At 41.0% G+C, this 24,117-nt stretch overlaps 2 protein-coding genes across 3 annotated transcripts; both read right to left on the bottom strand.

Moving 5' to 3' along the window:
- On the bottom strand, nucleotides 1–22,520 carry LOC138187073 (tubulin monoglutamylase TTLL4). Of its 2 annotated transcripts, none has more exons than XM_069127547.1 (3): nucleotides 22,221–22,520; nucleotides 3,250–3,308; nucleotides 1–2,028 (listed from the first exon to the last, which is right to left on the bottom strand). In XM_069127547.1, exon 3 carries the CDS (start codon nucleotides 2,007–2,009, stop codon nucleotides 327–329), a length of 1,683 nt encoding a protein of 560 aa, XP_068983648.1. In that variant the 5' UTR covers nucleotides 2,010–2,028; nucleotides 3,250–3,308; nucleotides 22,221–22,520; the 3' UTR covers nucleotides 1–326. The 2 variants fall into 2 exon arrangements, with proteins under 2 accessions (XP_068983648.1, XP_068983647.1); XM_069127546.1 differs by lacking the exon at nucleotides 22,221–22,520 and adding an exon at nucleotides 17,989–18,182.
- Nucleotides 9,960–12,411, bottom strand: LOC138186855 (enhancer of split mbeta protein). Its single transcript, XM_069127104.1, has one exon. The coding sequence runs from the start codon at nucleotides 11,145–11,147 to the stop codon at nucleotides 10,524–10,526; it is 624 nt and encodes a 207-aa protein (XP_068983205.1). The 5' UTR covers nucleotides 11,148–12,411; the 3' UTR covers nucleotides 9,960–10,523.
- Nucleotides 22,521–24,117: the final 1,597 nt, after the last annotated feature.

Genomic DNA, 24,117 nt, shown 5'->3' with positions numbered 1-24,117 from the left:
TTTTCATCGTTGTAAAATGATTTATTAAGCCAAACAATGTCGTACATCAAAAAAAAAAAATTGCACAACCGTGAAATAGGCACATGACGTGAACATTTCGTAACATATCGTCCCTAGATCGGTCATTCGCGTACAACAAGATGGCGACACAGTATACATGTATATAGATATATATGTATATATAAAAAAGAAAGAGAGAGGGCTCCGGCATTTTTCCATTTTCTTTTCCTCCCTTTTTTTGCTTTAGTGGTTCATCGCGACGGTTTCGTCAACGCGGTCGCGATGAGAACAGCATCGGTTTAGGCCCGTGGAGTAAACATAGTCACCTAATAGACAGTTGCCTGCTCCAAATGATATTTCTGCTGGCAGAGTTTCTGCAATCTCATTATCCCTTCCGACCTATTTTCCGCGTATTTTGTCTCCCACGCATCGAACAGCAGGTTATAGTACCTTGGAACGTCAAAGTACTGCAGGTACTTGTAGCTAGTAGCCGTTGGAAAAATTTTTTCAAACGTATTCAACTGCGTTAGCTCGTCCTCGTATACGATCAACTGCCTGGCATCATCCGGAGTCAAAGTTTTGATTATAGGTTCCAAATATTCCTCTCGATTCCTCAGATTCGAATAAGCGGACTGTTTAACACGTTCATCGTAACTCAACGTGGTTTTATATAGCCTGTAATCTTGGCACACTGTGTCTAACTGATATTTCTCTGCTAGTTTCTTGACCTCTTTAGTCGGTAAAGAGTTTGGTAGTTGATAGCCAACTATGTTGAACACAGCCTGGATCAATGGTCCTTTGATAGCGCTGTCTAACCCCGTGGAAGACTTCAACGAGGGCGAGATGTTCACTTCTAGCAACCAAGGCTTCAAGTTCTCGTCCAAAAGAATATCAAATCCAAATAGCTCGTAGCAACAGTACCGAGACGATGTGTTAAGCCTCGTCAGAGGGGTGATATTCGATTCACCAGCTATCATCGTCTTCACCACGATGTCCTTCATACTGTCCCATAACACGGAAACGTTTACATGTTTCTGCTCTAGATAAGACCAAAGCGCCTTAAGTGCCCACTTGTCAGTGTACGTGGAGTTGGTTTTGTTGATACTGTAATTGGTCAGATGCATGAAGCGGTCGTTGAGGTAGCTTATGTCGTCGTTGTATTTGACGGAGGCGAACCGGACCAGCCCGTCCGGATAGATGTAAATCTTCAATGGGTTGAAGCTCGTGACCAGAACGTAGAGACGCAGATCGAACTTCATCCCGCCGATGAGCTTTGGTCTGGACAAGTAGTGTTGCACGATTACCGCGCGCTTCCTCGGTATCTGCGACCAGCGGTGCACCACTTTTATTCCCGTGCCTCTGGCGGACGCCGGTGGTTTCACGATCCATTTCTCCTTGCTGCCCAGTTTCTTCCACACTTGGCGAAAACAGCCGAGATCACGCGGCAACACGTAGGTTCTTGGAACGAAATCGAACTCTTTCGCCTCGTGTTTCAGCATCATCCTGCTCAGATTCACCCACAGGCAATCCTTTCGGCCGATCTGGAAGGTGCCTGGGAAGTGGTTGATCTTCTGCGACTCTTTCAGTGTCTTGAAGCACGACGACTTCATGTGCTTGCCCCAAGTTCCACACCACTCCTGGCATATTTTCATCAGATGAAAACCTGAGTTGGTCAAGGTATGACGTACAATTAGTGGTGTGATCGTGCTGAGATGCCACTTCAGGTATTTGGTTACTTCGTAGGGCATTATTGGTCCCATGCAGTCGAACGACTGGAACACGATGTATGGCGCCACATTGGAGAATAAGCTTTTCCTGAGTGGTGTCTTGCCACTCTTGTCGCCATTGTTCATGAACAACTGGTCTACAGGTAGAACCAGTTGGTCGATGTCGATGTACGAAGGAATTTCCTCGTCTTCGTCCTCGTTCTGACTCTCGGGGTCACCGTCATCGATACTGTATTCGACGTTCGCGATCTCGTGATGGTGATTGTAGGCGATTACGTCCATCCTGGACAATCTGTAACATCTATGGTGAAACATGTTTGGCTTTAGTTCGATCGGTACGGGATTGGCATTACGCGAATAGTTCGCGCAAAGATGAATCGGATTAACGATCATTCCCTCACTTTTGTTGTCTCGCGTCATTTTTGCGGTATATCCAACCTATTAAACGTCGACCGTTTATGGTGTCTCGCGATATATCGACCATACGTCACCGCGAAGGTCGACAACTTCCGGTTAGGTTTTTAATTACAGGTTTCACGAACGAATATGCTATATCAAATATAGTTTCACGAATGCGTTTCAACTTTTGTGGATACCTTTTCCAAATTTACGTGTATTCCAAGAAACATTTTGAAATTATGTTGGCAATGCTACGAGACTCCACGTGTCGTGATTTCAAACTATATGGAAATTGCAAATACGTATATATTTCATATAGATCATAAAATATTTAAACGATCGATTATCCATTATATTAACAAACTTAACAACGCTTATTATACGTTTAGGATGATTAATACTAATTTCTTACTAAATACACGTATGTTTGCGATAAATATCTTGTCATTTCTAGATACATTTTCGGATTGGTTTCAGACTCAAACAATGTTAATCACGACCTTCCTGCTTCGCAGTACTAATGAAATTTGAAGATGTTTCGCACGCACGCGATATTACGTTTAAAAAGCTTCTTTCTCGATTTTCGACCGGCGGAGACTTTCTCGCAGATAATAAAAAATTAAGAAAAGAAAAAATAAAGGTGAAAGAACTTTATTTAAGGCAAGCAAACGGCAGGCACGGTACAGGCTTAATGAGACAGATAATGAGGACGGAATTCATCATAATACCGTGGCAAACGACACGGCGACGTAATAACTTTCGCGGAACGACACGGCTCGTGTTCGCTCGTCGGTACTCGAAAAATCGTGCTCGATTTTCACACGATAGAACATACGATACAAAGTCGAATGCAAACCAGCGGTTTAATAAATGATCGGCTTTCGTGCACATTGAAGGGACATCGTTATGATTCTCCTTAAAGGATGGCAGCTCGTAAAAACTGTTATCGATGCGTTGGCCGCGTTTATACGCTATCGCTTAATGAGCTATATCCAGACGAGAAAGTTTATCATTCGCGTGAATCTCACGTCGCAATTGCTTATAACTTTTTAAATATCGTTGAGACTTTCACGTACGCGTTATCAGTCCGTTTAACCAATTTTCCCACAACATGCCCACCTACCTATTTAAATTATGTAAACGGCAGCTGTCAGCATTCTGCGGACGGACTTGAGCGGCTACCTGAAACAAACACCAACGTTTCTAGTTATCGTTCGAGCGACAAAATACATTCGGTGTTATCGAACGTCGATAATAAGGGATAATAAGGGTGAAGTGATATATGACGATATTTGGCTACTTTCGTGGTTATTTTCGAGGCTTGTTGATGCAGGTAACTTGTTCTCGCGTGTCGTTGCTACGGCCACGTTAACATTATCGATCAGAGAGTAGTGCATACGACATAATAAAGTAATGCTCGATGCCGTATATGTGTGTGACCATTACGAAGCTATGTACTGCATATGGACAAGAGCATCGACTCGCTCTTCGAAATGGACTTGAATTTTTCTGAGAAGTGGACTTGAATTTTTCTGAGAAGTTGGAAGGATTAATTCACTAGATGACGTGGCAAAAAAATGTTGGAACAATTGTTGATTTGCAATTAAACGTACGTTGCTCTGTATAAGCTTTCGAAGAGACAAGGATAATTCCATCGATGACATAGGTATACAAATATCCCTCATAATTTTTAATATACAATGTATTATTAGACATGAAAGCGTTGACAAGATACGAGGATAAGACGTTGCAACAACTCAATCAATCGCTACATTTTCTCTTTCGGTGAGCGTTACACCATATTCAGAAAAATTGCAGAAAAATCGCCAACCATCAACTGGTTTATAATCGAATTATCTGCGAGTGAAATCGATCGATTTCAAGTTCCGCATCGAAGACGAACGACGCGCGAACCGGTCAATTAAAACAACTCTTGAGGCTTAATGCAGCCACGATAGGATCGGGACATGCTCCCTCTGCACTCAGCGTTCGGCCCTCGTTATCGATCGATCGGAAACGGAGCCCATAATAAGAGCAAGATGGAAAAAGAAGAAAGAAAAATCAGGGCAGGGAAACGAGAAGGGAAAACGAGGTACATTAGAGCAAAGTGGGGTTATTTGAGCCAGTGGAATATTCGAGTCGACCTAAGTAGCTTGCTCTGTAATTTGCCAAATTCGGTTACGAGGGAATTTTTAAGCGATCTATATTTCTTCTTGCTGTTTCTTATTAAAAGGCGCGATGTAGAGTGAAATAAGTAATACGCATTATGTTTATTCGACCAGTCGCGGGGAGACGCGATCGCGAGCAAGCGCGTCAACGGGAGTTGTAAATTCTCGTTACGATTAGACAATCGACGCCACGAACAGATCGATCCCCTATTTCGATTAGGATAATTGAGGTGGTTTTATCGGTATAACACTTGATTAACAGTTCAAGATATTATATAGGGTGGTTGGTAACTGATGGTACATGCGGAAAGGGGGTGATTCTACGTGAAAAAAGAAGTCGAAAATATAGAATAAAAAATTAAAAAAATAACGTCAATCGAGACAACGATCTACAGTGAGAACCGTTATAACGAGACGTGATAAAGTGCACGCGTACCGAGCGAAAATTCAAAGTCGATTTTCTCGAAAACAAAGCTTCAAACGAAAAATTTTTATTCTACATTTTCGACTTCTTTTTTCGCGTAGAATCACCCCCTTTCCGCTTGTAACACCAGTTACCAACCACCCTGTATATGTCGAGTTATCGTTGGGGTTAGAGGGGCGTGTAACGAATCTTTATTTGGATTAGCCATTGTTATTATACAATATAGATGATATTTAATAACTATTACAGAATTTGACAGGTAACCGTGGCGATTAGATACTCGAGATGCTAATGACAATGATCTTAGGTTCAATAACGAATATACGATCAACGGGATAGCAAATGCGCTTTCTTCCAAAATCTAAGTCGAAAAGAACTTACTTGTCCACAATTCAAGTGTAACTAAACTTGTCCACGATTGAAGTGTAACTAAATTTACTTGTGCATGGTACAACTAGAACTCAACTTATGAGTCTCAGTTCGAGTGGAACTGCACTTATATACTCTTCTCTGTAGCGGTCTGTATCCCTCGGGTCAACAATTGTTTTAAGGAGAGCTATAATAAGAAGTCTAGGCTAAAGTATCGAGGATCTTCCCAAAAATTCCAAAAGAAAGGCCCTCATGTTCTTTCATTTCCGACAATTTTATATAGAAGCTAGTTACGCTGGTGCGTAGATATGAACGAAGTGGATGAATAATTGACGCGTGAAAAGCCTGTAAGAGATGTTCTAAAGTTGCACAATCAGTGCAGAGATGTTGACTGATCTGTAGTCGTGATCGAGTGAAATCCGGTGTTGCAAAATGTTGTTGCAAAAGAAAACTCTTGCTCGGTGGAGATTGTCCAACCAGTGGTCGCTTGCGGGTGAAATCCAGGGAAACATGGGAACACCTACGTTTCCCGAAATTTCACCAGGTAGAGCAATAATCATAAGGAACCTCTTGATTCGAGTATGTTTTGTACTACTTAACGGCCTTAACGGTAAATCAAAAGGTCTCCTTTTATGACAGTTCCTTAGGATTATTGCGGCCTAACTCTAATTGTGTTGACGTAGCCAGTGACCGCCTCGACCGAGGGATTAATTCCGGGCTACGCAAGGATTTACCCGACGAAACACATTGAAAGCTTCGCGATTACACTTCTATAACTATCCGTCAAAAAGTAACCAGATTAACATTAGCAATCTCTGCTGTAATTACTATAATTCGACAGCGTGCTTTATTTCCCTAGCTACATATCTAGTGATTTATTTTATTAGCTTTCGTACAATATTTCCTCCCTGGCTTAAACGACTCCACCATAAGCTTATTCGAAAAATTGTCTCCGTCTTAATGTCTTTTCTCGCTGGACTCGAAGCAAACATATTTTACCATTCTTTCGCTATTGTATCAAAGACTAATGGTATCTCGTAATATCGTAGGAAAGTAAACGCCATTATTTCTGTTAAGAATTATCAACTACAGAGCAATCGGCCAGGTCAAACCCATCGGTCGATTCTTCGAACGACTTGACGCTGAAGGAGGAGGAGGTTTAACGTATTTCACCCCCACGCTATGACGATCTGTTGACGAACTTTAAGCATTTCACTCGCACGATACGACGATCTGTTGATGAACTTTAAGTACTTCACCTGCACTGTACGGCGATCTGTGGATGAACTTCGAGTATTTCAACTGCACTGTACGACGATCTGCTGATGAACTGTCCTAGCACCGTTGCCGATTCTTCCTACCAGCCGTTAGCTCTCGACCATCCATCGTGCCTTCCCGGGTTTTCCAGGGTCTTTCCTTGATCTTTGAATCATTAGGTTTACAGCTCGGGAAGGACAGGTAATTCGGAATTTTCCAATGAAGGGAATAAGCTTGTCCGAGCCATAAAACAGATGGCGACTGAAAACCCCGAACAACTCGCGTAATAGCATGCATCGATCAAATGGGCAAACCGGGCGAAACGTTGGAATTCGCGTGGAAAAGCGCGATAAGAGAAAACAGAAGACAGAAACGAAAATTCCGAGAACGTAGAGGCAGCGTGAAGACTCGGCCGATGGCTATTAACGGATAAAGCTGCGATGAAATTCGGTGCGATTGCAATTATACGCCTCGATCTTTTTTTTCCCCTTCATCGATGAAAAAACATCTGCGCGTCTTCGCGTTATTACAGTTTTTAATCGCTCGCCATGAATCGAACCTGGCGATCTCGATCCATTTGGCACATCTGTAATTTATCGCGTGGTTATGGATCGCGCGTTGAAAGTGAATCCGGAACTCGACGCGTGTGATTGGAACGGGGCGCGCTGGGTGTCGAATTGGCGGGAAAAGTGATTTGAATTGCTCGTAAAACGTATGTTTGGTATACAAAAACGTAACTGATTATTAAAAGCCAGCTGTGTATGTGTTCTTTAATTTTGACTCGCAAACGCATGAGTTTTTTTAAATATGTCAGGAAACGCGTCTGATCTCTTTCCTCCATTGAATCGCTAAAGGGATTAGTTCACGGTTTATGCGAATGTAATCATAAATCATAGATGAAATAGAAAATTCTCGGTTGTAAATGTTTAATCTCGTGGCTTATTTATTCACAGATTGAATTTTGTACCGTCCTGTACAGTCTGTCGGATAGATAGGTTCATACTTTCGTAAATAATTATGTAAGTAAAATTTTGGATTACGTTAAGAAAGTTTTCTTATCTGATTCTGCTTGAAACCATCAGGAGCACGATATTTCACAGTCCTTTTAATAAGATTCTTAACTTGTTTAACACGACTGCAACCTAAACAACAAATATTTTAATCAAAACAATATCCAATCGTCGATAGTAACGATACTATATCGAATATACAGATAACAAACGAGGAACAAATTCATAGGAAAATTAAATTTAAACAAATAATAATTTAATCTGCAATCCGATTGCTTTCAAAAAAGTTGCCCGTCAAATACTTTCCAAAGACCGTTGCAAAAGCTGTGAACAAACCCTGCTGCAAAGATGCGAGGATTTATCTGGTTCATCAAAGATACAACGAAGCTCCGAATATGTCTCAAATGGCTATCATTAATAACACGAAGAACGTTCGAGATTAACCTTCTCGCGCGTAATCTTTCTCGTTCATCTACACTCATCTACACGGATCAGCAGCAGCAGCAGCAGCATTAACAAGGATTTGTAACGATGCTGGAAAACGCGAACAAGTCTCACTGTCTCGTTCTGTCTGCAGTCGAAAATTTCTTTCTCGTCGACGAGCTCCTTTTTTGGCGAAGGAATCGCCGTCCTTTCGATGATCTCGTAAATTACAGGATCGCAAATTATAGGACACCCTGTATAGTAAGTTGCGAAACGATCCGCGCGAAATGCTCGAGAGAAGAGACGATTGATGGGTCCGCGTGTCGTGAAAGTAGCGAATCAGTGATCCGTCGAAATTAGGTTATCACCGGAATCGCGCTGCTTTTTTTCTTTTCTTTCTTTTTTTTCTTTTTCTTTCTTTCTTGCTTTTAATAATCGCCCGAATTGATTCAACATGGATCGAGAACACGGGTAAGAAAGATACGTTATACATAATATATGGTAGCGGTCAAACACTATCTGAACACTTCCTTGTTTTTAACGAGATACAATTTTAATTGCACGCGAGAACGCCTCAGTTTTATTATTCGTACGTCGTACGTGTAAGTAGCAGAGTTATTACGACACGGTATTCATTTTTGACAAGTAAAATACAGTGTTTGTGTATTGTTCGTAGAAAGTACATTCGTGAAAAAGTGATCATGTAAATGATATACGTCATTAGTGAAAAGTTCGAGATCAATGTGTGTTTAATGGATTATAGGAATTTAAGAAATAATCAGGTTGGAATTTTGTCATCTTGGAAGACTCTCTTATCAACGATCTATTGAAATTTACAACAGGAGCAGGAGATTCAAAATGGGTAGAAATGGGGAAGATTCAACGTTTTTTGACTGATAGCGTATGCCACCTTATTTGATCAGTTGTTTTCATCATGTTATCATATATCAGTTGTTTTCATCATCTTATCATAGATCAGTTGTTTTCATCATCTTATCATAGATCAGTTGTTTTTATCATCTTATCATAGATCAGTTGTTTTGGTACAATCATGTTAGTTTCTTCGAACAAGCAATTAATTTTTTTTCGAATTATTTTGATATTTCATATTTCTTAAAATAATCCCGATGTCCCGGATACATAAATTCAGACAAATGTTAAAAGGATTGGAAAATTGGAATTTTTATTCAGATATGATCAGGTATTATCGTTTCTTGAAAAATCAGCTTCTTTTTTCAATCTTAATCAGATTCCTGTGTCTGGAATCGAAATCGTCGAACGACAGGTGTTGTTCGGCATTTTACCAATGTCGATGCTTCCCATGGAAGTGACATAATTTCTGTTCCCCAAACCTGTGCTCTCTTTTTGAAGCACACTCCTTTTTTGGTGGGCGACACCATGCTCTTGTATTTTTCCATCGAAATTATAAATTAAAACGAAGCTATCGACCGGCTTTCCGATGAAACTCACAGCGATTGATGGAGACAATTTAAATTTCAAGCGATAAATTATTCCATTAAATTTCGGTTAGTCCTTGAATCTTCTTTCTTTGCACATAACGTCCATAGTTTTTATATATTTCTGTTTGCCAGGTTTCTTATTAACGAAGTCAGTTTCTCACGAAAGTACGTACATGAAATGTCATTTTGCCGGATAAAAATGTAACTGCGTACAATTTCCTCAAAATAACACATATTCGATTATCGAGGTTACTTCTCGTGCGATTCAGCGCATTTTTCTAACGACTAATTCTTTCGATCATCAGTTTTAGAATTCCAAATTTCTTGCAACGGAAATTTTATAGTTTCCTTGCCTACAATTTTTTTTCCAAATAATTTTTACATTGAAAGTTACTCAGATGAAATGGAGCAAAATCGTATTCTTTGCTAGCTGTTATTGTTAAATAACAGAGGAACTGCGACTTTAACGAAATAACCAAACGTACCACTGATTATTATTTTATTTTTATTTATATTATATTTTACCACTGATTACCATACAAGATATTTTCTATTTATCAACAGTATGTTTTCATACCATTCTGTCTCTTCTTTTAGGCAGAAATTAATGAATATAAATGAAACAGGCAGTGAACATTGACGTAATGAAATGATAATGAGATTGAGGAGTTTAAAGGACCAAGGATAAAGGATCGATGAAACGAAAGAACAAAGAAGAACGATTAAGATTGAAACAATGTGTTTATTTATTCCTGCACGATGTGCGATCGGTTTTAACAAAAACACCGTGTGGACATCGTTACGTCTAAAGAAAATCTTGTCTCTTAAACATAACAAATTAAAATCTATAATAATAATAATCCTTCTACTTTACGAGAATATAGTTTATATGTCAGGTACAAAATCGAACCCTATCACAGACGTGTCACTTAAAGCTTCGTCACCTATTTACAATACAGTGAGATGAGAGAAAAAGAAGAAATAGAGAGAAAAAGAGCTTCTCGAAAACGGTGCCGGATATGATATTCGATTACTTAACAAAGCAACATTAATATTACGAATATTAATTGGAAACGCCCTCGATCAACATAAACGAGGCGTAACAATTTTCGATATATGGAAGACAAATGATTCGTCGTTTTTCCTCCCATTCGCTGTGCCGCCTCTGCTCCACAATCGGCAGAGTTTCTTCACCAGGAAGGAACAAATCAAATCGAATTGTTAATTCAGAATCTTCGATGATCTGCATCTTTATTGATGAAATTTGGTGCTCCTTGATTTTTCCATCACCACGGCCTCCAAACAGCGTTAGAAGATTCCGTGGATTCGCCCGAAGAACTCACCACGCTGACAGGACTTTGTGGCGGCGTGTAAACGTTTTGTGGCACGTTGATCATCACGCTGGCAGCTGGACTGACAGCGGGTGTCGTTTTACTGACAGCGGTCACCGTGGTGGTGGCGGTGTTCGTCGACGCTGGTCCTTCGAGTCGCCGCAGACATCCGCCAAGGTGTCTCATTAACTGTGCACCGGCGGCTGGATGAACGGCTGCTGCCACAGGAGTCGACAGGAACGACGACACTTCCTGCGCGCACTGGGTGAATCCTTCTCTGAATCTGTCCGCGTAGCTGTTCTCCGGTGTCAGAGTCAGCCTTCTGGCAGCCCTGAGCGTGTGAAGGTGACGAACAGTGAGCTCAAGTATGTCAGCCTTCTCCAGCTTCGCCACGTTCTCGCCCTCGGCTTGCAGAGCGGTCACCATGAGATCCTTTAGCTCATCGAGACAACGATTGATCCTGGCCCGCCTCTTCCTCTCCAGCATCGGCTTCATCACCTTTCTGTACTGATAAGTCCTCGACACTGGCTCTTCGTACTCCATACCGCCAACCGGTGTGTAGCTGGTATGCGGTGTCATGGTTCTCAGAACGATAAGAGTCTCTTCCTCACTTGCCACTTGTCACAAACCAGCCCACCCTTCAGAAACAATTCGACAGGAACGCGAAACGTTCCAATTGATAGATTGACAGAAATATACAGTTCGATAAGAGTAACTCGATGACGCACACGAAATATGCGTTACAAGATACTATGTATGACTGGTGCGTGTGTGTGTGTATGCGTTCTCTCGGAGTGCCGAGAATAGCGTACACTGCCGTGTTCACAACGGTTCTGAATCCCTGGTGGGGACCGACCGGTTACTTATACCCTTCACCGATCTCTCCCACCAACTGTCCCATCGTGGTGCCCCTTCCGTGCAATCTGTGGGCTCTTGACGGGGAGAAGGGTGTCGGCCACGGGGAGAAGGGTGTCGGCCACGGGGACAGAGGGAACGGAAAGGGGGAGAGACGCACGAGTGAACCCTGCAGCCCGTACACAGCCAGCCAGCAGCCGGAGCGTATCGTGGGAAGCTCGCGGGCCGAACAGTTCCCACAGATCGGGGGCCTGTTGGGCCCGGCACAGGTTCCCTCCACGCGTCTCCCGGCGCTCTGTGTGCGCGTCTATGTATTTCAGTGAGTGTACACGTGTGTCGCGGTATATCCGTGCGTGTGTTTGAGTGTGCACGGTCGAGTGGCGCAGGGGGGCCCCTTCGTTGGTGCCAGAGAGCGCGCGGGAGAGGACCTTTTCGTGCACACCTGCACGTATTCTGGCTCGGGGTGAGGAGAATGGGCATCTCTTCGATGTGCTGCCGCTCTGTCGTTGCTTCTGCTTCTCTCCTACTACTCTTACCCCTGGCCCCCGCGTCGATACGGGGCGCAGGGCAGTCAAGACCAGGGGAAAAAAGAAGCGGCGAGCACACGCCATGACGCGCGACCAGCACGAGGACGACCCGCGCGATACGCTCCAATCTTCCCGCTCTTTCTCCCGCAGCCTCTCTTTCTCTCGCTCTTCTCTTCCGCTACTGCTCGCCTCGTCTTCTACTTCTTCTTCTTGCTTTTTCTTGCTTTTTCTGGCCGCTTCTCTTGTTCGTCGCTTTTGTTCGAGCCTCTGTGCTCCTCGTCGCCGCCGAGAACGATATTGTTGGTGATGCTATCGCGCGAGCGCGAATACGCTCGCGGATGCGATTTTGGATAGAATTTCAGCCCACGTGGGAGAAGCGTTTAACATTTGATCCGTATTAATTGATAGAGGATAAGCTGCTTAAGAAAGCTGTTTCAAATTTGAACGAATTTTTACATTCTTTTTGGAAGTAATCCATCTATGCGTTAACATATTTCTAGTAGATTAATGTATAACAGTAACAAATTTGTTTTGCACATGAAAAGCCGTAAACGCACGAAGTTATCGATAGAGATTTGTCGAAAGAGATGAGTTTGATCTTGGCGAAATTTTTTTAGATGATATTCCAGAGATTGGAAAGTAACAAAAGATGATGAACATTTTGTAAGATTTGTTATTGGCTGTGCTATTTCTTCGCGGTAAACGAGCATATGAATAAAATCGTAAATTCGTCTCTTTTCACTCAATTATCTCTTAGTTTTATTCAAAACATTTATAGTCGTTGAAAAATACCGCGATAATGAATATTCGCGAAGCACAACGCAATCAAGCATTCAGCATTTTAAATTTTCAACTAGCCGGTTTATTTTTAAGATCGTCGTTCATGAATAAAATATCCTGAATTTCATATGGCCGTGAAGAAACTCGCGAAACACTTTCCCTCTCCATCTGCTGATTTTGATAGTGCTCTGTTTTCTCGTGTCATGTAAGAGTCATACACCTGTATGTATCGGTGGAAATACACGTCACAGGCCATTACACGTTTCCATCTCTTCGTTCTATTTTTCTTTAAACACTTGTTAATCAACGTCAGACTGTTATCATGGGAAATGCGTTGATTGATTGATTATTCATTACACGAAACGAACATCGACGAGCCTTAACTTTTGCTTCAAACACGATCGATAAGGGACGATGTCCTCTTAATAAATAGTCGGTGATATCCAGAAATACGTAACTCGAACGAAAAGAAGAAAAATGTGGGCAATATTTTTGCGACTTTCACGAAAACGCTTTCGCCGGAGGTTAATTAAAAATTGTCATATCTTCGGTGTGTATCGCTCAACGAATAATCCATTTCCTTTGGCAGCCACTCGATGTGGTAATTAACTCGTCAAATAGCTTGGCTCGCAAGAAATATTCCGTCGCAACGCGTGAAATATTCGTCTTTTTTTAATTTACACGTTCGTGCAACGTTGGCTCGCGGTAATCGTTCGCCTCTTTCGGAACACCGGTATAATGTCCTTCGCCGCTGTTTATGGCTACGTGTATTATGCGAATGGTCGCTAAAGATACGTTATTATTGTTATTATTATGAAGATTCTTTGATTAAATAAGAAGTTTTTAATGAATATCGTGGATGAATATTATTTTGACTAAATTGTTATTGTTGGATGAAGTCTGTGACGGAAGCGACGTCCTTGGGTTACTTGGACAAGCAGATTTTCAATTTCGGAGAAAAATTACACGGCTTTCTTAGATTTTACTGCCTGATAATTAAACATAAACTAAATATTGTTATATAATTATCGACGTTGCAAAGTAGGATAAAGGAACGACTGATTCATATCGCAATGTAAATTGTACGCTGTTCTTCGATGCCCATTTTTCTGTTTCTGATAATTAATGCTTAAAACGCAACAAAGACTAGCAAAAGTTAAATGTTTGCTAGAAACTTGAACGTTTCTGGTTTTGTTTCGCCTTATTTTTCCTTCAGAGCTGCGATATAAATTAGTCGCGAAGTTTATTAAATATCATAAGTTCATTTGAATCCCTAAGACACGATATCATGTTAATAACATGCCTTCTCAAAACAATTTCGACTATGCGCACCGTAGGAAAAGGGTTAACGACCAGCCTTCCAAAGGTTACGATCCAACCCGTACAAAAAACATAGCCAGACGTTTCACGCACGAAGCTCAAGAGCCACTGACTCCTCAAGTTATAATGTAAATTCCATTCACGTCTAAGAGAATATTTCGAATAAAATTAATTCTTAAAAATCAATGTTCAATAATAATATTGTCATTTGTAGCTGTGAAACTAACTGTCTGTCGGTTCACCAACAATCTTTTCCTTCGGGTTCCTTCATTTCTGTACTGTTTCTTAAACAATTTCCAAAACTGATAAAAATAGCGTTACGTTCCTACTGGTATGCGAGGTATTCCAGAGTTTAACATTCAAACTACTCTTTGAATATTCATGCAAACACACATTTCTATAGAACGAACAAAATGCCATCTATTTGTCTCTCATACCACGATATCTCGCGGCTTTTGTATCGTTAAACGTCTCATAAACGCGTACAAAATCGAGGCCCAACTATAAATTTGTACACTTTGACCAAGTTCAAACATCGTTGCTGGAAATCCATCAAAGTATCCGTATACTCGCGAACGATACCATTCTCCGTTTAATTCAATCCAATATAATGTACAGTAAAACACTACGATTACAACATGGAAAGAAAAGTTGACAGACTCGGTTGTGTAATTTCATACTATTGGGCTGGCAACTAAGTGACTGCGGATTTTACCATTAGGTGGTATTGACAAAATCCGCAATCACTTAGTTGCCAACCCAATATAATGTACAGTAAAACACTACGATTACAACATGGAAAGAAAAGTTGACAGACTCGTTTGTATAATTTCATACTATTGGGCTGGCAACTAAGTGATTGTGGATTTTGTCATTAGGTGATATTCACAAATCCGCAATCATTTAATTGCCAACCGAACATAATGTACAGTGAAACACTATGATTACAACATGAAAAGAAAAGTTGATAGACTCGGTTGTGTAATTTCATACTATTGGGCTGGCAACTAAGTGACTGCGATTTTGTCAATACTACCAAATGACAAAATCCGCAATCACTTAGTTACCAACCGAATAATTTCACGGAACGTGTCCCTATTTTTCGTATCTTACGACGACTCTCTTTGATTCTCTTCTGTTTCTCTGTACTTCAAAAAAAAAGTTCTACCCATTAATCTCGACGATTAAATGATTAAACGATCTTCGCGATACGTCATTGCCATTCCCATCTAATCTAGCGATCTGCGGATCTTACGACGCTGGGAAAGCAGCGTCTCGTGAGACGCGGTGTAGTAGTACGTGGCACTTGTCGGCATGCCAGGCGCTCGACATCGAATTTTCGATAAGGAACGAGTTCTCTGGGACGGTAGTTTTTGCGACGCGGAGAAGCTAAGCGGACGACAGCCTGGTCGCTTTGACCGGTTTATCGGAATCCGGGCGACGCGTTGTCGCGGTGCATCGCCGCGGCTAGAGCCACGACACTTGTTGATTCACTGGAATACCACCGACGCGGAGCACGTGTACGCGCGTGTCGCCACCACTCCTGGCACTCGCCGCTTCCGACCGCGCCGCTGAATCACGACTTGGCGGAGCCGAGAGCCGATCGAGCACCTCACCGCGCTGGACCAGTTTCTATTCTACTCGATGTGGAACAATTGAAATAGTCGCGTGATCGCTACGCGTCCTCTTTCGTGCTGGTCGAGCTTCGTTACCAGCTGAGTAAAATATTTGGCACGAGGTACACTAGCTCGCGAAATTATTTCGATATTCATCACAGCGAAGCTTTATGTTCGTATCGTACACTCGAGACGAAATATTTTCCGAATTTCATCGATGTCGTAATGAGATACGATCGACTCGGTTGCATTGGTCAAGTTTGATGATCCGAAAATGCGTGCAGAAGTTGTAAGTTATTTAATGAAAGATTAGTAGAGAACAGGAGTACGTATAGCGCAGGGTGTCCTTTGTTTCTTTGTTAGAGAAATTCCTAAAAAATTAATAGTTTTGTAATTATAGCTAGGCGAATTTAACAAAAGTATCGTAGAAAATTTGGACGTTGAAGTACGTACGTTGTACGTTGAGCTAAATATCTCGTAACTGGCGCGCATTTTCAGATTTACTTGTATATAGATGAATGTGCAATAGAATTTGCGTATTCGAGTTCATCAGTGCATAAGAAATACATATTTATTTAAGCGCTGTTCCATTAGTTATGCTCATAAATATTTTAAATATGAATATTTAGATACGAGCATACGTAAATATCCTCATGTTTTTGTCACAGTAAAAGGCAACATTAATTCTGTCAGCGTCAAATTTATGCATTTGTAACTACGCATAACGCATTTATAAACAATCATATTTTTATGAATAATCTTCACGTGACATGCATTCTGTGATATTTCTGCTCTTCAAATTCTCCATAAATTCGCGAGCAGTAACAATCTGTAATAATACCGATAATAATGAACAAAACAGAATTCTACCCTCCATCCAACACGAATTTCCTACGAGTGACAAGCTCGCGTTAAACGTCCCTTAGGAAACAACCCTAGAGAAACAACACCAAGTGTATTGCACGATAATCCAAGTTCTCCGCTTGCACCACCGATGATCCACAGAAGACCGGTTCACTTTCTTGGGACACGTTTGACCGGCATTAGAAAAGGATTCGCCGTGGTTGTGGTATGAGTAACCGGTTTCCAGGTTGCCAGGATCGTGCAGCTCGGCAGCCGATTTTTCGAATTAAGCGTGCGATCTTAATGACCAGCAGCAGCCCGTCCCTGGCGCAGGCCGCTTGGACAGGTTTCGCTTGCGGGACTTAACGAGGTGTTTAGCCCTTTTGGAAACCGATAGGCCAAACACGGGTCCGAGTGGGCCGGCCGAGTATTTACGAGGCTTTACCTCTAAACTGCGAAAGCCGATCTCGTGGAGCCATGGATCGGCCGCAACGATCGTGTCCGTTTGTCGTTCGTTAAAGAATTTCGCTGCTGTTTTTTCCTACACCTGGACGAGATGGACTTTTAAACCGGCGATCGGCTTCGTTTTACGAGTCGTTGTACGACAGTATATCGTTTTCAAGAGAAACGTCTCTGTTGCAAAACGAGATTGCTGATAGAGTTTGTTTCGAAAATATGAAACAGTCGAAATTCATCCTTTGGCGCTCGTATTTTTCATTCTCTTTCTCTTCGCGTGGATTCTGGTTTCAACGTCGAACGATATACTATATGTGCGTTAAATTGAAAAATTAGAATGAGAGGTTCGACATGATTTGATGAACGTACGCAGCGATAGACGAAAGAAAGTTGACGAAGTAAGATACGTCAAAAGACAAAATACTTTCACAAAATGTATTTATACTTAACGAATGCAACGGACAAATATAGCATAAACGTATTAATTTTTCCCTACAATTTCATTCGACATGACTGTGTTCTACTTCAAAGTTCGAGATCGAAGATAAGACATTTTTAATCTGTATAAGCGTCGTTATCGCTTCTACGATAATACCGCGAAAGAAAATTTTGACAAAGTAACACGAGGCGTAGAATTATCGTTGCTACAGAGAGAGTCGCAACATGTATAGCGAAATATCGATCTTTCGATTCCTCCAACTAGGAATGGCAATATCTGCTTGGAAATAGCAAGGTCGACACTTTCAGCGGAATTATTTCTCAGTTACATAATAACCTGCGTTTTACCTTCGTATCTCACATTTTTCAGCAACTCGTAGTTTACATATACGTGTACTTAATACACGCATACTACACAAACACAAAATACATAGACACCTAAACAAATTCACCTATCCTCCAAACGAAATTATAAATAAACTTAAAAAATTCTCTTCGATGATGTTAAACGTACACGATCAATAGCTTCGTCGGGCGAGTTAAATATTAAAAAAATCATCGAAATATTACTCAGAAGTATATTACCTTTCGTATCTCTTCCACGACGAATGCCAGTCAGGAAATTAAAAGATAGACGATTTATCACTGTATCGTAGAATAGTGTTCTATAAATATGGAAATACACATATCACAGGTATCGTACGCGTTCTGAGCACCAAGAGGAGCAACCAAAGATAAAGAAACACTGTCTCAGCTCTCCTATCTTGCACTCTATTATCTATGACACGCGAGTGTTCGATACAATTGTGCCGGTGCCGCCACAATATATTTTCGCGTTCGTTTTGGCATTGTGCCGGACTTACGCTCGGTTACGCTGAAATAATTTCGTCAACTGCGTACTGATGTGTCATCTACTTATTATTAATGCGCCCGCATCAATGGCCCACTCGATCATCGTTGCAAATTTAATTTTAAAATCTTTTTCTATTCGTCGATTACGAGCGCGTACTTGCTACGTTCTTATTAATCGAGGGTCGATGATTCATTTTGCTTTTTATAAATAAAACATCGATGCCTGTAACGATGCCTTGGCTCGCGCAATGTCTGATATTTTGTTGATCGCGGCGTTGATATGCTAATGTTAATAAAACGTCGTGATACGTAATTCGTCTATCGTTTCCTGAAAAATATTTTTCCTGGAAAGTAATTCGAGGAAGCGTAATTGAAAGTGAGATCGAAAGAGCGTTAATTTTTAGGCAACGGGAGTATCGGAGTACTTTACGGCTTGAATTCTCGGTTATCGACTGACTAATCGTCTTTGCATGAATTTAAATCTGAAAATAGAAACGTAAGACTGCGAGCTGAATCACGCGATGAAATTTATCAAAACGACGGCTTTCTTCGAATCGCGTTTCGTGATTCTTATAATCGAACCAGTTTAAGATCGATTTTATTTTAACGTTTTACGGACGACTACGATATCTCAATGTTGCGCTTGCTTAATGTTTCACTGGTTCCAAGAAGATGATACATCGATAACGAGGAGAAATATCTTTACAGAGAACGAAGAAGAATCGAATATAATGTTCAGAAGGAAACTTCGATTGCCTACCTGCCATAAGCTTCTACGAGGAATAAAATCTTTAAAAGATCCAATATATTGCGCAACAAACGTTCACAGAGTATAAAGTAACAAAAGATCGATGAATTAATGGTGAAAAATGTCTAAAAAAAAAAAAGAAAAGAAAGAACGTCATCGTTAATCACACACGTACAGGCGATGTAACATTAATATTAAAACGAAGATAGAAAAACTAACAGAAATCTCTAATTGCTCGGTATAAATCAAAGTCTGCATAAATTAACGCTTCTAGACAACAGCGTCTATAATATGAAACTCGTTTCAAAGAAACTAAAATGTACGTATATTTGCGACTAATTTCTTCGTGGTGAAGAAACGGCTTTGGCTTGCACTGACACATCAATAAAACTAGAATGTAAGATGTATGGAAAGGTATATAAATTATAAAAAAGACGAAGAAGAAGAAGACGATAAGTTACATTTTCTATTTTTCATAAGGAAATAGTATATCTAAAATTTAGTATATCGATCGGCGATCAAAGTTGTCCATTTGTTTGACACGAAAACCGAACGCATACTTCTCCATCCATTTTTCCATCGTCGTAATATTAAAATATCGAAGATATTAAAATCTTTCATTAACACAAAGCATAACTATAAAACCAAATCGTTTGACTATATCTTGGAGCCTAACAGGTTCTCTCCACGTTTAGCCATTAGGATAAAAATATTCTTTATTTATCCATTAAAGGCCCATCTCAAGCCTGGAATTATCGCGATGCTATATATCGGGTGAACTTTTTCGAATACAGCGGGCGTTAACAGGTTAATCGTAAAGCGGCATTAAAATCGAAGAAACCAATAGAATGATACTTGTGGTTTCCTACGATCTTTAAAGAATATTAATAAAATTCCCAGGATGGCGCGATCGTAAATTCGTAAAAATTTCTACGAAAAATTACGTAATATTCTTTATTTATCCATTAAAAGCCCATTTCAAGTATGGAATTATCGCGATGCTATATATCGGGTGAACTTTTTCGAATACAGCGGGCGTTAACGGGTTAATCGTAAAGCGGCACTAAAATCGAAGAAACCAATAGAATGATACTTGTGGTTTCCTACGATCTTTAAAGAATATTAATAAAATTCCCAGGATAGCGCGATCGTAAATTCGTAAAAATTTCTACGAAAAATTACGAATCGCTCGTTTGTTTCACTCCAATAATTTTAGTATCAAAAATAAAGTGTACATTCGCTTCCTTTCCTTGAAAACCGGGAAGGATCTTACAATAAAACCGCGCAGATACATCAATTTGCAGTTAAACGCGGTATCGCGAAACAGGTGCACGCGTCGTCATTAATTTCATCGTGACAGAACGATCCCGGTCTAAGAGATCTCCACTGAAAGGGTTTTAAACGTTCGGATCGCGATGAAACGCGATTCTTTTTCCAGGTCGACTGATATAATGCTGCCGACGCGACGTCGAAAACGAGGCATTACCATGAGTGCGTAGCAGCAGAGAGACCGGTAGGATAATTACACTGATTGGTCGTCCGAGCCGGATGTGGTGGCTGGTCGCGCGCGCGCGCGCGTCCACGCGACCGTGTGCCTGTTAAGCTGAACAAAACGAGCGTTATCCGCGATGGCACGCCGGTATCATCGAGACACACTGGCTTGCGTTATTATTAATCGTATTAACGACCCTGCAGTGATGTGATACTATGCTAACGGCCGATCGGATTCAAACCTCTTCTTCGCCAGGCACTTTTATTCTTCCCTTCTTTCCACGAGCTATTTTAATTTAGATCTTTCGAATGATCGACTCGTTTCCCTTTTATTTTACACCGGTATAGCTTCTCGAAATTATATCGCCAGAAGCTATATACGTACAGAATAAACGCTCGGGGGATAGGTTGGAATATTAAAAATTGACGAGTAGGTGAATTATACAGGATGGTTGGTAACTGGTGGTACAAGCGGAAAGGGGGTGATTCTACGCGAAAAAAGAAGTCGAAAATATAGAATAGAAATTTTTCGTTTGAGGCTTTGCTTTCGAGAAAATCGACTTTGAATTTTCGCTCGGTACGCGCGCGGTACGATATAACGGATCTCACTGTAGATCGTTGTCCCGATGGAAAAATTAAAAAAGAAAAAGAAAAAAAGAAAATTAAAAAAAATTTGTATTCTATATTTTCGACTTCTTTTTTCGCGTAGAATCACCCCGCTTCCGCTTGTACCGCTACTTACCAACCACCCTATATAGTAATATCGTACGAGACGATAGTTGGTACAATGTTAATATCGTCTTTTAACGAGATATGCCAATTTAGATGTTTCGAAGGATCGATTCGTTTCTCCTGCATTTTCCAAGAATATAGTTTTCTAAAATTAGGAAGAACTTTGTTGAAATATTAAAAATTAATCAATTTGTACATTATTTAATCCTCTACTTTGTAATATCGTATATGCGTGAATGGTACTTGTTAATATCGTTTTTCGAAGAGATGTTTTAATTCAGATTTTTTAAAAAATTGTTGGTTGCTCTCCTTCTCATCTTCTATTTCAAGTAGAAGTACAGTAGAGGGATTTTTCTGAAGTCGTAAAATTTATGTGATGTGATAGATATATCCTTTAAGTAAGGATAAGACTCTTACGTAACTAGTAAATCCAAATCCCCTTAGTCTGGCGTATTACGTATATATAACAAATAGGCTTAAATCTTTCTAGTATAAGCATTAAGTATTTTAAATATTTGTGTTTAAGTATTTAACATTGCAGCGTACATATAGCTAAAAATACGTATCGTCACGTTTCCGTTGACATTCTTATCGTATGTTAAATTCCATTCGAATGATCGGCCAATAAAATGTTTAACGATCGATCATTCAAAATTGTTGCTTCGTCTGCCAATAAATAAATACTGCACAATTCATTTGTCTAAACCGTTGGTATATTTCCCTTGCAGAAGGTGTACAAAGACTGTCCTAAGTAACCATACAAAAATGAAATATCCTTTAAACTTCGAAAACCATAACAGTAGCTCGAACCTTTCTCCGAGTACTCGAAAATATCCAAAAATATTCAGAAATGGTATATGCAGGTTGCAGAAACGCAAGATGCGTGACTAACTGCGTGGACAAAAAGAGACAAAGAATAAAAAAAAAAAAAAAAGAAAAAAGACCAGCACGATAGAAAGAGAGCGCGGGAGAGGAGCCTAAGTAAGTGAGTTACCTGAAAGGGGCAATCAATATCGTCCAACGAAGCCAGTGCACGTACGAGGAGGCATCGAACGCCGGAACAGCATGTTTACCGAAAAAGCAGCAGAGCGTCTTCGATCCGCTCGGCTCTCCCTCTTCTGGTCTAACGTTCGGTGTTACTATATACCGAGACAATCAAGCCGGGACACGGTATCACGGCAGAGAAGGTGGAAGAAGAAGAGTAGTCAGCGACCCGGCGCACCACCATCGGCAGCAGTTCAGCGACGCTAATTCGGAACGTGCTGGTATACGAAACGGTTCCGCACTGTTCCTCGTCTCCCTCTTCTTCATTCTCGCACCGAAAGCGCTTGTAGATCGTTCGTTCTCGCTTTAAATCGCGCGTCGTTCGACTCGCCCATCCTCGTCGAATGGCGAACCCCCGACGCAAGGTTCACGATTCTCTCTCTCTCTCTCTTCCTTTCTTTCTCTTCTTCTTTCACCGCAGAATGGGTAGCCGCCTCGCCTCCGAAATTCCTCGCTTGTACACTCTTGGCTCGTGCTACGAGAAACGTGGGAAGATTCTCAGGCCTGAGGAAGCCCTGAACGTCCCCACCACGTGCAAGGAACACGCGTTCGCAACCGTCTGCGTGGCCTTTGTGCATGCGCACACCATTGTACCAGTGTACGTTACGTGTATACGTATGCTGATACGCTGGCCAAATACACATACACGCGAATGCTCTTTATGTGGGAACACAGAGAGAGGAGTCTCGTATCTTTCTTGCACTTGGATGGTCGCATTGTGCACCGAGCCGTGAGTCCTCTTTGTAAGAGAAGAGGAGCCAACCTGGCCCGGTAATGTAACCTTAGCGTGGCCCCATTGCCGCTTGTTGTGCACATAATACGAGGCTATTGTACCGAGCACGGGCCATATTGTTGCCCACATCTCGGTCGGCACCCTGCCCAACACACCGACCGACGATCCCCTTTCCTTATTTTCTTCCTTGCTTCGCTCGCTACTTTTTTTTTCCTTGTATTCTTTTTGCTTTCTTCCTCCTTATGATTCCCCTTTATACGGCAGATTCTCCGGACTGACATCGCGCTGGATCCTTCATAATCCGAATCTATGTGAACGACGAAGCGGAAGGTGTAGAAGGGTAGAGTTCCTTCAGAGTGACTCTCGAGTTGTTGCCTTTGATATATAGTGTTTCGAAGATGGTTAATTTCTTCCGATCTTGGGAGATTGGTTTGGTGCTACGAATAGACGGCGTTGCTAGTAAGATTGCGTTTGGACGAGCCGTGGTATGGTAATCGGTAATTGTGTGTAAATCTTTTTGTGGGAAGCGAGCAAAGGTTAAAAGGGTTAAAGGGACGCTTGGATGGTTGCGAGTGGGAAACAGCGCCTCGCAGATTAATCGATTAATTTCTTTTGTTCTTGGTTCGTGTCGCGAATAGGTGACGTTGTTAACGCGATAAGTAGTGGTATAATACTTGGTGATTAGTATGCTATTTTTCATTAAAGCGTCTAGCGATTAACGTATTGACGTATCGATAGTAAATTCTTTAGCGAGAATTATACCCATTGTAGTTACGTGAGTAATAATTACGTAGAATGTTTATTAATAATTGCGCGTAATTATGAAATTTTCTAGAATCGTTTTATCACTTGACGACTACCTTATCTCGAAACTGAATTATAAACTACAAAAATGATAATTGTTAAACATGCGATATTAATACATGCGGTGATACTTAAATAGCAAACATAGTAGAATGCATGCACGTTAGACGATGTATACGTAAATATTCTCACGGTTGAAAATGTTCTTTTGTAAACATTCTCTAAGCTATCAGAATTTTCCAGGAAGTCGTTCGACTTCTGTTCGTGCATGCTTCTAACATCACCCCACCGAATTCGCGACGCGTGTCTG

This window comes from Bombus flavifrons, chromosome 14 (assembly GCF_040668555.2).
Source record: "Bombus flavifrons isolate JBK064 chromosome 14, iyBomFlav1_principal, whole genome shotgun sequence".
Classification (NCBI taxonomy): domain Eukaryota; kingdom Metazoa; phylum Arthropoda; class Insecta; order Hymenoptera; family Apidae; genus Bombus; species Bombus flavifrons.
This window is presented reverse-complemented; position numbering and strand designations above follow the sequence as displayed.

Coding starts and splice junctions, on each gene's coding strand:
- LOC138187073 (XM_069127547.1), bottom strand. CDS start 2,009: ATGGACGTAATCGCCTACAATCACCATCACGAGATCGCGAACGTCGAA.
- LOC138186855 (XM_069127104.1), bottom strand. CDS start 11,147: ATGACACCGCATACCAGCTACACACCGGTTGGCGGTATGGAGTACGAA.